General features: G+C 36.0%; 1 protein-coding gene across 3 annotated transcripts in view; it reads left to right on the forward strand.

The window, feature by feature from the left end:
- The window catches only part of CPNE5 (copine 5), a 130,400-nt gene that overhangs the window by 95,389 nt on the left and 20,942 nt on the right, over positions 1–14,069 (forward strand). For all 3 annotated transcript variants that reach the window (XM_026677889.2, XM_087959961.1, XM_087959960.1), the window contains exons 11-13: positions 4,709–4,750; positions 6,740–6,815; positions 13,933–13,986. In XM_026677889.2, coding sequence (XP_026533674.1) covers positions 4,709–4,750; positions 6,740–6,815; positions 13,933–13,986 — 172 coding nt within the window. The remainder of the gene's footprint in view (positions 1–4,708; positions 4,751–6,739; positions 6,816–13,932; positions 13,987–14,069) is intronic.

Consider the following 14,069-nt stretch of genomic DNA (forward strand, 5'->3'; position numbering starts at 1 on the left):
ATGCATTAACGTGTAGCTATTCATTGCCCAAACCTCCATGAATTGTTTTCTCTCCTTTGAAAGCCAGTTAATTCAATGCCAGTAGGCATATCTGATAACAGAAAACTATTTGTTGGGTAAATTATTACTTCCTTTTATTGAGGAAAGTCTTGAATTCCTCCAGTGGTAACATTAATTGGATCACTTTAGGATCTAATATTGTTAGAGAAACTATCACATTTTCTGCATAGTATAAAATGGTATATACATCGCCATATTTCCCATGTCTAATATTGTTAGAAAAATTATAGTCTGGTTCAATCCAAACATCTTTATGACTGGTTTTTCCAGATTATTCCCTTCTGTGTAAAATCAAAATTATATATGCTATTTCCCATGTTTGAGGTTTCCTTCATTGTGCTTGTTAGCAGTTCCAATAATTGCTCCTTAGGTTCTTTATAATATTGGTTGCTTTTCACAACATCATTTTTGAGGGGCAATGAACAGAACTGGACACTTATTTTGAGTGCTGTCTCAACCCAAGGCTTTTTGCAAGCACTTGATGATTATATTGGCAGTCTTATTTTCTGCTTTCTTCCTAATGATTTCAAGGATTAATGTGGGTTGACATTTTCATGGAACTGATGATACTAAATTCCCTTTCTTGATCTTTTCCGATCAGTTACTGCCAACTCAGCCCCCACTTTTGTATGTATGAAATCTGAGGGCAAGAAGTGTTGCAACAGGATGCCATTGCTTTGCACTTGTTTACATTAAACTGGATTTTCAACTTAAACCCTATTCACTGGAGGTGAGGGATTTTTTGAAAGCTCTCTCTAATCCTTTTTTAGTATTACCAACCTGAGTAAATTGAGATTATTGAAAATCTTGCCAACTTATCAACATTTGAAATAAAACAAAGCTGCAGTCTTAATGCAGTTAGACCCTCTTTTGTATACTTATCTAATTGAAAGCCTTTTATTCTCATTTACTTTCCATTCTTTAACCATTCTTTAACCATTACCAGCCCTAAAAGACATATTGATTGGGGGAGAAAACCCAATCTGCAAAGAGAAAAAAATGGATGAAAACTTGTGGGTGGGGGGAATGGGTTGATTTGATTATTAATGTAGGTAGTCCTTGACTTACAGTCACAATAAGAGCCAGAAAATTCATTGTGGTTCAGTCATTAAGTGAGACATAATGTGACTGCACCCAATTTTATGAACTTTTTGCTGTAAGTGAATCACCTGCTTGTTAAGCAACACCCCATACAACTACAACTCTCAGTCTCTTGCCAGCTTCCCCTTTGATTGTGCTTGTTGGAAGCCAACTGGGAAAGTCACAAATGACAGTCACATGACTGTCAGTAGGAAGCTGAAAGCTATTGTTTTTAAGAACAAGCCAGAGGCCAAGTATCTGGATAATAGTTATGTGACTGCAAGGATGCTGCAACAGTTATATGTGCAAGGACTGGTTATAAGCCACTTTTCCCATCATCATCATGGGACTTCAAGGACCACCTGTAAATATAAAACTGGAAGAAAGAAATTGAAGAGTTTCTAGAGGCAGATCCAGAGAACCAGTGAATACTTTGTAGTGGTTAAGATACTGAACCAGGAGCTGGGAGATTTAAATTATAGTTCCCCCTTAGCCACGAAAGCTCATTGAAAATTATTCTCAACCCAACCTACTTCATAAACTAGCGTAAGGAAAGTAGGACCAAGAGCAATGCAAATCATCTTGAGATCCTGTACAAAAAGCTTGGATCTAAGTGAAACCTGGATGGCTTTTATGTCCCATCCATGTGACAATTGCCTTACTCATATGCACACAAGACATGTTCCATCCTCATTATAGTTTATTAAATATATATGCTGCCCAGTTCCCAGGTACTTGTCATATTATTTTTCCCTCAAAAATCTATATCCTTGGATTGCATTTATTTCAGGTTTTGGGGCAGTCAGAGTTTTGTATTTGCCAATGACACTTGGTTTTCCAGTATTTTACTCATAGACTGCTACTAAGGGAATGGTACATATTGTTTATGCTAGCAGTAAAAATCAAATGGCAGGTTTTCAATCAAGACATTGAGGGGGAAATGAGTATTAATGAGTTTGGTTTGTCTAAGATCTGATTGTGAAATTTGCCAGCAAACTATATCAAGAAAATGAAATATAAACACAGGTAGACCTGATTTCCTGATTTTCTGAAGATTTTTTTTTTCTGTCCAGTATCAAATGTACTGAATTATAGTTCAGATCTGCATTCTACATTATTCACAGTAAATTGTTCTCTTTAAAATCTACCCAAATTTCCACACTCAAAAGTACACATTTACTAAGCAACCCAAGAAAAGGTTGCCAACCCCATTTTGGCTGCTTAAAAAACAGCCTGTAGTGGAGTTCAGCAAATTCTTCACGATCTCTCCGAATTGCTGTTTACCAACAAAATCACCTCAAGCTTGTTTTTTGTTTTTTTTAAAGGATTATTCTCTGTTTTTGGGAAGGGAGTAAAACTCAAGCTATCAGTCACTTTGAGCACATTTTGTAGAATGCAGTAATTGAATGAAAAACCTTGGAATCAGTCACTGGGCATTTAATGCTCTAAAAGGACACTCTTCTTGAATGTGAGTTTCCACCAGAGTGTGACTTGCCATTTTCAGGGCATTTGTGTGTGAGATCTAGTCCTATGATTGATAGTTGTGATAAACACATCAGTTGTGTTTAATGATTTCAGTGAATACTCATTAAAGTTTTATCTTCTACAAGAATGATTGTTTTTTCATTGTTGCCCATCCCTGATAATCTTGTTGAAATATTGGGATTGTTTGCCATTTTTCTGTTTTGCTTTGCTTTTATAACATGAGCCTTTTCTATAAATTGCTGGTATGTGCAATAGTTTGGAAGTTTGGTTGACTTCAAGAAGCACTGAAAATATTGAGAAAGCAATTCTCATGTCACAGAAGTGGGTGAGGAGATGTGGCAGAGTCTCTGCAAATTAGCTCCAAATGGAACTCAGGTCTGGTCTGACACTCCACTCATTCCTGTGCCTCTGAGAATTCAAATGTCACATGTCAGCATACATATCGCCACAGGCAATTTAATCACTGTCATTTTGCTAACAAGAGTTTAAGAAGACACTAGCCTGGAGTATTTACTGAGAATAATCGGTGCCTGACATTGAAAATTGCATTGGAGTTAAGGGTAAAAGTGCCAATGTCCCTACTGTCTACTTGAGAACAACAAATACCTCTGGCATCCTTGTAAGGCATATATTAAACTGTTGGGGTTAAATAATATCTACCAGACATTGGTGAGTTTTGTCTCAGAAGACTGTCCATTTATCAACATTTAAATGGTTCACATTTTTCCAATGTAACCCAGGCAAAATACCTGTAGATGAAATATATGTGTGGCAACCTCCTTTCTTCCTCATACTTAAAGACAAACCACAGATTATATGCATTTATTAGAATAATGTGTATCTCATCTTTCAACTTCACAGAGAAACGTATAAGTAACTAAAACATTACAAAAACACAGGAAAGCAGAATAAGAGCTGATAAGAGATACAAAGAATCACATGTAACTAAAAGTTGAGAATTGGGATGCAGTGTGAAATACCAGAGCTGTTCAAAATTCTGTCTGAAGTTGTCTTCACTTGCCAGAAAAAGCTAAAAAAGACAGGAAATCAGACCTTCAGAGAGAGGAAATGCTTCCTTGGAGTATTTTGGGATGCCAAATCACGTGTGCTGATTAATTCTACACCTATTCATCTTGGAACACATAAAAATAACTTTCAATTTTATGTATTGGCAGGAAAGTGGTCCAAAGACACTAGGGCACAGACTGGATAGAACCTGGGTTTAAAAGAAAATTATTTTGATTTCTGCCTAGATGCATATTGCTAACAGTGTTTCTTCATTTCCTCTTTTGAAATGGGAGTAATATACCTACTTTGTTGCATTCCACATCGGAAACCTTTTGGCCACAGCTGTTATCTGAACATTAATTACCATAACTACCAAGAGAACTCCCAAACTATGTGTTTAATTTCACGTGGGGGAGAATTCTATGGAAGAATGCAATAAATTCCCTCATTAACAAAACTAACTCCACCACCCAGAAAGAAAAAAAAGGAAGAAATTATCTGCTTTGTCTAAATTAAGCTTTTAATGACTGCCTTCAAGCGCATTCTGGGCAGCCATTTTTCCAACAGAACTGTGTGTCATCCCGGGCATCCCAACTCTCTGGATAAAGGAGATACTTTAATTGGCCAAGTAGAATGGTCCAGAGGAAGCCAAAAAGACTTACCTTTTAAAAAAATCTTTACAATCTATTAAATGGCTAGTGAACTCCTTGCCCAACCATATCATGTTCTGTGTTCAGTCAGAATAAACATAGGCTGTTGTTATCTCCTGGCAATTCCATTTTCTCTACATGACTTTGATGTAAACATATGCTTATTTAATACGTCAGTTCCAAGATGCTTATCCAGAAAAGGCTAGAAGGACAGTTATAGGCCTACTTGGGAGATTTTGTCCTATGTAGGGTAGCTGGAGTAATCTTAATATTCCCTAAATCCCACCTGGGTTACTTGCTCAGCTTTCTTAAAAGAAAGAATGTTATCTCTAATGCACAGCTTGACACTTTTTCATGTCAGTGGTTTTCTCAGAAGGAAACTGTAATAAGAATTGCAACTTGATCATCAATGTCCTCTTTTGCAGAACCATAAAAGTAGAGGTATATGACTGGGATCGAGATGGCAGGTAAGTAGCATTTAGTTCCTTGCATTTAGTCATTAAAAAACTACACTGATAAAAATTAAATGAAAAGAAAATGCAACAAGAGCGTGTAGCATACTTGAATTTATGGAGCTTGAGGTAAAAAGTCCCTTTGTTCCGCACAAAAGAGAAAAGACTTGCTATCCCAGCCTTCCATATGTACTGAGACTATAATCACCAGAATTCCAACTGTGATTTTGAGAATGATGAGAATCCAAACACATCTCTACATACATTATTAGGAAATCATTAGGAAGAAATTATAGTGGATTATAGAAGGAACAGATCAGACATCCAGCCCTTGCTTATCAATGGAGTCCGAGTGGAGCAAGTGGCCAGTTTTAAGTTTCTGGGTGTTACCCTAAAAGAGGACCTGACCTGGGGTGCCCACATTGCAGCCCTGGTCAAAAGGGCCCAGCAGAGATGATACTACCTGAGACTTCTCAGAAAACAACAACTGAATGAAAAACTGCTGGTGACTTTCTACCGCTGCACCATTGAGAGCATTTTAACATACTGCACATCTATATTGTTTGTCAATTGCACAGTGGCAGATAGGAAAGCACTCCAGAGGGTTAATGTCATTGCCCAGAAGATAATTGGTTGTCCTTTCCCCTCTTTGGAAGAGCTTTATAGCTCCCACTGCCTTAAGAAAGTTCAAAACATTCTCAAAGATCCATCTCATCCTGGGAACCCTTTTTTTTAAACTATTACCATCTGGCAGATGGTACAGAATAATAAAAACAAGGACAAATAGGCTGAAAAACAGCTTCTATCCCAGGGCAGTAGCTGTTTTGAATTCTGATGTATAGTGCAGTGTTGGTGTGGTGTCGGGGGCTTCCAGTTCAATGTGTGAAGGGTGAAGGATGTGTGTTTGTGTTTATTTTCATGGTCATGGTCATGGTAATGATGTGCACTGAAGATGGTGTTTCATTTCGTTGTACAAGGTGCAATGACAATAAAGTAAACTAAACTACAGCCCCTAGATTTGGAAAGGCTGGCTTTGCCTTATGAATCACTTTATTTAATAAATAGTCTGTTGCCTAAGTAAATGACAGAAGAATGAAAAGTAGACTTTGGGACATAATATTGAGTTAGAGGAGTGGGAAAAAAATATGGAACATAAATCATAAGATAACAAAATCGGCGGCCTATAAAGAAAATCAATATAAAATGTTTTACTGCTGGCACTTGGTGCCCTCGAGATTGGCTAAGATTTACCCTAACCTAGATCCAAAATGCTGGAAATGCAGACAAAAACAAGGTACCTTCTGTCACACATGGTGGTTATGCGCTGAAGCGAAAAAATATTGGAAGAAAATACAAAAATGGATACAGGATTTAATTGGAAATCAGATAGAATTTACCCCCGAACTATTTCTCCTAGGGGTAATTATAGGTAAATATAATAAAAGAATAAAATATTTGATGCTACATATAACAACAGCAGCCAGAATAGCCTTTGCGCAATGCTGGAAGAAAGAACACATACCATCTGAAGGCCTAGTAATCAAAAAAATTCTCAAGTGTGCGGAAATGTGCAGGATGACTATAGAATTAAAAGGAAAAGAAGATTCTGAATCCTATGCAATATGGGGAAAATGGTATGACTGGATTAGGGAAAGAAATAAGAAAAGGAAATGTATTATATAGTTGTAAAAAGTATAGAAATAGAACATATAGACAATAATGATATGTAATGTAGTTGTATAAGATGTGTCACAGTACTGTTTATTATTGATTGAGACATGTAAAAAAAGAAAAATCAATAAAAATAATTAATAAACAAAGAAAAGAAACTCCATATATTGGTAGCTGGACCAAAAATATACAAATTAAGGAAGTGAGGAATAGGCAGAATTACCACTGATTGGCTATGGCATTTTATTATTCCTCATCTTGGACCATCAAGATATAAAGAAATAGGGATCTTTGTTGTATATCATCTCTCACAATCTTATTTTCTATTAACAGTCATGATTTCATTGGAGAGTTTACAACCAGCTATAGAGAACTGGCACGAGGACAAAGCCAGTTTAATGTCTATGAGGTAAGTAGCTTCTTCAGATGCCCATTAATATTAGCATCCAAAGTTAATTTATATTGATGGATGACTGAAAAAAAAATGGTTGAAATGTTTTAACAAATTCTTGCCTTGAGCAAACAGCCCAATTTTATGACCCATATGGTCCTTTCTATTAAGACCCCTGCATTCTGTGTGCTTTGATTAAAATCATGTTTTTAGCCACATGCCATTACTCTGCTGAACACTAAATTCCCACAGCACTGTCTCATTTTTAATCTTTTCTCATCTCTTCATCTTTCCTACTATCTTCTCCTACTGGTTTCTTACAATTTATCGATTGCATTTGTAACTTCCGATTAATGATTGTAACTATGATTTATGATTTATGACCTATTACTTGCTGTTTATATGAACACTGTGAGCTTATGCACCAGAGACAAATTCCTTGTCTGTCCAATCACTCTTGGCCAATAAAAAATTATTCTATTCTATTCTCTTCCATTCCATTCCCAATAGTTACATACTCTCCTTGAACCACATTTTTGTACTTATGACAACTTTCTCATCAAAATAACTAAATTTTGATAAATAACCTTATCTCTTGCTGAATAATCCCAACACAGGTAGAAATACTGTCTTACCTCTCACAGTCATTCTATTTTAAGACCACAGCCATCATTTCCTTTTCAATGCATCATGTATCCATGTAATTTTTTTCCTCTGCTAGGAAAAAAAAATATAAATATAAATCTTTCAAAAACCATCTATTATTCCTGAAATATTGAGGCTCTAAGCATGAAATGTTCATCTGGTACATTAACCAGTTTTTATAAATTTGGTGCCTCCAGAATTGTTGGCCTAAAACAAAGAAATTTTCTATCCTATAAATCGCACTTGGCTCCTAAAAATACCGTATATGCACGTGTCGCATTCCTTGTATTTATAGAAGCAATATTTTTTCCATTTTTCAGTTGGGAGAAACAAACCCTTTAAATTCTCCCAAATCTTCTATTTAGACCAGTTTTAGACCATTGCTTCTATATATTACATTAGGAGCTTTCACAGTCCTCCAAGTAGGAGCAAAAAAAAAATTACGATCAGGTGTTCAAATAGAGAGTATTCTCTGAAGTATATACCTGTCATTTTAGATTACAATCTGTTAGACTAAAAATGAACAATAACTTTTGAACATGACTTTACACTAAAGCTCTTCTGCTACTAAAAGACCAAGAGGTGTATCTGCTCTAGAGCTAAGCAGGTCATGGTGTAGATCTGGTTTAGTATGCCCAGTTGTAGTACAAAACCATTGATAGGGCATTGGCAACCACAGTACTGTGCTAATTTCAGATCTCAATAAAAACATAAATAAGGGATTGTCAGTATGAGAGTGGAGAGAAGGAATTTCAGCCAGATTATGTGCAGTATCGTAATTAGAATGAATCAGTAGCTTGGCTATTGTCCACTCCAACTATATGATTACCAGGCTTTCTGCCCTATTTCTCCTTTAGGGAAAGCCATTTGAAAGACATTAACTCTATGCCTTGAAATATAGATAGATAGATGCTAATTTTTTGTCCCAATTTGTCAGGAGCTCAAGAAATTATCATGGATTCTTTCCACTTTTTATGACTTTTATACGTTTTTTGTCAGATATTGTAAAGTCTCACTGATGTTTCCCCATTTACAATTCTTCTTCTGACCTAAAAATTTTCAGACTTTTCAGCCTGAACATCCCATTGTTTGGAATGGGACTACCTGAATTTTATGCAACAGTTCAGTTGCACTCTCAATACTGAGTTATATAAAAGCATTATAACATTGGCTGTTCTATTTTTAACCTATTTCCTGATCTTCCCAAACCCAGTGTTTGCCTTTTTCATTTCTGCGACTGCATGCTGAGATGATGCGGACTTTTTTTTAAACCTATCCACCACAACCAAAATATCTCTTTCCTGTGGAATCACTAGAGCTTAGGCCACCTGTAAATGTGGCAAAAAACTCTTTGTTTTCCTAATCCATTTTGAAGAGGTTGCTTTGACATTTATCAAATTGTATTTTCACCACCTTGAATAATTTAGTGTCCTGTACAAACTTGGCATCCTTAGGGCTGGTTTCCTGACCTCAAATCATTGATAAATAAAATGCAAAACACGAGGGGAGGGTATGTGGGAGAGAAGTAGGGAGGTAACCATTTGTTCCATTGTGAAAACTATATATAATTCTCTCTTCATGTACAAAAGTTATTTTTCTTACGAGATAGCAATAGCACTTAGACTTATATACCGCTTCACAGTGCTTCACAGCCCTCTCTAAGCAGTTTACAGAGTCAGCATATGGCCCCCAATAATTTGGATCCTCAGATATAATGTATAGGTCATCATAGGAGTCCATGGAAAAAGCTTTTCACAGTTTCCAAGTTGAAGAATATATATTTCCCTTATCTGTACAGCATTTGGTAAAAGCTCTGATGATGTTATATAATTGGTATAATTTGTGTGATAGCATCATGATATGCACAGATGCTCATGCATATCTACATACCTCATGTAATGTTAATATTGAGGTTTAAATAGCACTGAATAAGTGCCAAGAGGCTGGAACTAGATTTGACTGAGTTCAGACCTAGAAAACCTAGAACTACGCCGCCTCCGGTCCGATCTAAATATAGTATATAAAAGCATACATTGCAATGTCCTACCTGCAAATGAATACTTCAGCTTCAGTCATAACAATACAAGAGCACACAATAGATACAAACTCAACGTTAACTGCACCAAACTTGACTGTAGAAAATACAACTTCAGCAACAGAGTGGTCAATGTTTGGAATACTCTACCTGACTGTGGTTTCTTTCCCAAACCCCAAAAACTTTAACCTTAGACTGTCTACTATTGACCTTCCTAAGAGGCCTGCATAAGCGCATCAATCGTGCCTACCATCCCTGTCCTATTGTTTCTTTTTATTTTTCTTATAAGTATCTATCTCATGTATCCAAAACTCATGTTTTTTCTTATACCTGTATCTTGTAAGCGATCGACAAATCAAATAAATACTAAAAATACTAAATACGTAATACCAGCCCCTCCTAAGCAGACCAGACCATGAAATCAATTCTGTAAGATGACAAAAACTGCTTTTATTGAAGGTGATTGCTATAACAGATTCTCACAAACATAAGTGCGCTGTGCTTCATCCTCCTTCTTACAATTCAGTGAATTCAAGAGGTATAGTATCTGTCTGAGCAGCTTCTGAATGCTATCTGGATGTTCTAGACTTAAAAATGCCTCAGCCCCTTTTACCTAGGTAACAGTTGTTTCAGTATCTCTGCCAGGGTCATCTTCCATGCTCTCTACGTATGGTGAGGTAAACCATTTTTAGTTGAATCCTGCCATAGTACCTTTTAAACAATGATGAACAATTTAATATTAAATGTAAATTCAACCCATTATTCTTTTAAATAAAACATGGTTTAAAAATCACATCTTGGCATGGTGCTCTCAATCAAGAAAGTTTGTGGCCTGTCACTAGTTCTAATTGTAATATGCCTTTCTTCTTAAGTTGAAGATCTGTCTTCACCAACAGATGACAAAGCCCACCTGAAGCTAAAGAACAGAGTTGCAGCAATGTGCATGCCCAGTTGCCCCACATATGTGGCCAGTTACTTCAGACCCTGGGGTTCTTGTTATTACCAATCATTTTTTGCATGTTAATATCTTATGCTCGGTAGTTCTGCTATAATAGTATCTAATGTGACAGTTCTAGGGCAATTTCTCATATGACCGGCCTGACTAGGCATAGGAAGATCCCAGCTGCTCCTCTCAAAGAACCTAGTTTCTCTCCTCAGTAAGGGAAAAATGGGAAGGAGATGAGAAGAAAATAGAGTTGAGAAATTTGCATAGTTTATATAATTTATAAACTCTGCTCTTCTAGAGAATAGAATGCCATGAAATAGGAGAAGCAATATACATTTCTGTTTTTCATAATATTGAAAAGAAAGACATTCTCTTTGGCAATGGGCCATAAAAAACAAATCTGATATTTGTTTTATTCCCTTTCAAAGGAATGAAGGAACCTGTATATAAAATTATTCTTAAGCCATTAATAGGAGAACTTGTGAGTCTCCAAGTATTGCTTAACTGTAAGTCCTTCTATCCCTCACCACTGGCTATGCTGGCTGAGATTAGCAAGAGCTTCGAGAAGTTTACATGTTTACTTATTCTGCAGTGATCCAACTTTCCCTCATGTGTAGCCTTTTGTTGTTGTAATCGAACCCATATGAGACACATCCAATTTTAAATTCTTATTTTTAGAAAGATTGCTTTGTTTGTAATGAACTCTCAATCTTTGTAGTCCCTTCTCCCTTGTTCAACTATACACTGTGCTCAGAAAAAAAATCCCTTTTGTCTTTAGAAGAGAGAGGAACTCAGTCTAATTTTGAATGTGGCCAAGAATCATATCTCACTTGTGGATGTGGATTAACTATCTGACATGATGCTAGTCACCTGAGAATGCTATATTTTAGCCTGCCCATTCACAATACTCCCATTCTTTTCTCTATCCCCATTTAAAATTACCCCGCCACTGTTGTATATGGATTAGTGAATTCTAAAGAGAGGCTATGCATTATGAAGGGTACTTCCATTGATTAGCCTTGGCTCTCCCACCAATCTGCTATACCCTTTTTGATGTCCAATAGGCCTGTATAAATCTTTGGAAATGAGTGCTTTAAAAAAATAGACAGATATGTATAAAGCATTCTTCGCCAAAGTTTTGGAAAAGTCACAATACTTTAAAGTTTCATGTAAAAGCTTCAGGTCTTTTCCCAGTTTGTCTGTCTGCATGCATTTGTATGCAGATTGTGACCTACTGGGATTTTCAGTGAAGTGGGGTCACTGCACCTGGATGTATCTATCAAAGTAGCCACGTAAACCTTTTAAAGCTTGAATCCCTTTTAATGCTTTGAAGAGGGATATTTTACTGGCACCAAAGTGGCTTGCAAAACCACTCCTTTCAAATGATTTGCACAGGCCAAATATGCAGTGAATTGTCTAACACATATACATTTCAAGTACAGTTATGTCATAAATTGGTATAAAAAAATAAGCTGACAACTTTATTTTCAAATTTCTTTCTAAAGATCCTTCAGAACTGGATTTATCTTACATTTATGTTTCCAACTTTATGTCTATTCTCATTTATTGAAGTACTGCACAGTAAGTAGAAAAAATATCTCAGAATGGTTAATTTCGAATTTGATCTTTGGAATTAGAGCTTCATTCTGAAATATTTTCTTTTAAATTTAGAGCCATCATACTTCAATAATCTATTTGAAAGAAGTCAGATTTGTACACTTCCTATGGTCATTTACAGTACTAGATTACACTGTATACTTACTTTGCATTTTCAGTTTATTTTCTTTAAAATAATGTTCTATTCCATAATTGCATTTGCATGGATTATATCCCAGGAGACATTTCTGATTTGAAACATAAGGAAACACCCAGTTTTGTCTTTCATCGAAGCATCTAGTAATTCCAATAGCTTGATGATCTGTTGAAGTAGAAGGACTCCGTGGCCTCCAGAATAGTGCCATAATTGCTGAGATGGTAGCGGTCTGGTTTGTATGTCATGCTAAAAATGAAACTTTTGCTCCAGAATAGCCCAAATCTTTTAGCAAAGAAATCTGAATTTCCTAATATGAATAAATTATACACTTCTCTCTTTTTTTTCTTTACTTTTTACTGCATTGAAGAACTTATTCTGGCTTTGAGAAGAGGATAAGCAGGATACTTTAATCTCATTCCCAACCACTGAAAGCCTTGTGCAGCTAGCTGCATTACTAGCTGCTAAAATTTAATAGGTGTGGGCTAAAAATTAGCAGGACACCTGCTCTGTAAATATGCCCTTGGTTAAGACAAAAAAGTAGACAAACATAGAAGAAGAAGAAGAATTTTAATTCTGCACTAATATTTTTGTAAGGCAGTGTGGCACACATGTAACTTGATCTCTGGCAGCCTATGATGGAGGAAAGGGTGTCAGAATACTGCAGCTTATGATAGCAGTCTTGATGCAGAGTGCATTGTCAGATATGGATGTTTGATAAGACTAAAATCTTATCAATTTGGTCATGAAATAAAAACATTGAGAAAATATAGTTGTGATAAAGGACTGGATAGTCATAGTTGCCAAGTTCATTATAATGCAGTGAAATAACACATATACCTACAATATTACGACTGATTTATTTCATGTTTCATATTTGGCATGCTCGGAATTACGCCTGCTACCATTCTTTACTATTTATTTTATTTGTACAAAGAAGCTTTTATTTAAAATGAGAAACAAGTTGGTATTACAGTAAAATACCTCCACTTTAATACAGCACGCACACACCCCAATCCTTTAACAGATATCTTCTTCACAGGGCAAGAACAGTATAAGTTGGTTTTGGTGCTGTATTAAAAGAAAATCTTATTTTTGTGTGTATCATCAAAAAGAAGTGTATACTAATTAAGATCAGCCTGGATTAAGGTAGACCATTTGCCTTTTTAAGAAAGATCTGTTGAGTGTAACAGATGTGTTGATCTGTTTTGGAGCTCAGGGGGCACAGCTTCACCATCTCCTTGCCTGTAGAAGTTTTAACTTATGTTTCAGTTTTCATTCTATTTGGTACGTGATGAATAACAATGAGCATCTTGTGGGATAGTTGTAAGGAACAAAAAAAGCAGAATTCTTCATAGCCCTTCTCAAAAATGTTTGTTTGTAGTTTTAGCTTAAGTCCTTGCTCTCTGCATTGCTGAAATAAAACTCTAACACATATAAAGCAGACGCCAGATTATTTGCAAATGAAGTTGTTTACAGCATATCCACATTTTGTTCTCTGAGCCTCCTTTCCCCACTTGCCTCTTCAGCCTTAGACTTCCTTTTTGTTTAAATAGAATGTTTAAATTCCTTGGGGCAGCATCACATCTTTTATTTTGTTTTGCAATATCCCTCTACAAAGTGTCTTGTGTAGAGATGGGATTCATATAAGTATATACCAGGAGTGCATCTACTGCTTCTGGTGTACATTACAGGCTCAGCCAGACCAGATTTCTCACAGAGATATTTATATTACCATCATTTTTCTTCTTTCTTTCAGGTGGTAAATCCCAAAAAGAAAATGAAGAAAAAGAAATACTCTAATTCAGGAACAGTGAGTAACATTATTATAAGTGTACTTGATATATTAAAATATTTCCCCAACTTGCCATCTGAGAAATTTTGAAGTTGGGATTC

Source organism: Notechis scutatus, chromosome 3, assembly GCF_049901735.1.
Source record: "Notechis scutatus isolate UNSWTSFEM ecotype Mainland chromosome 3, rNotScu1.2, whole genome shotgun sequence".
Lineage (NCBI taxonomy): Eukaryota > Metazoa > Chordata > Lepidosauria > Squamata > Elapidae > Notechis > Notechis scutatus.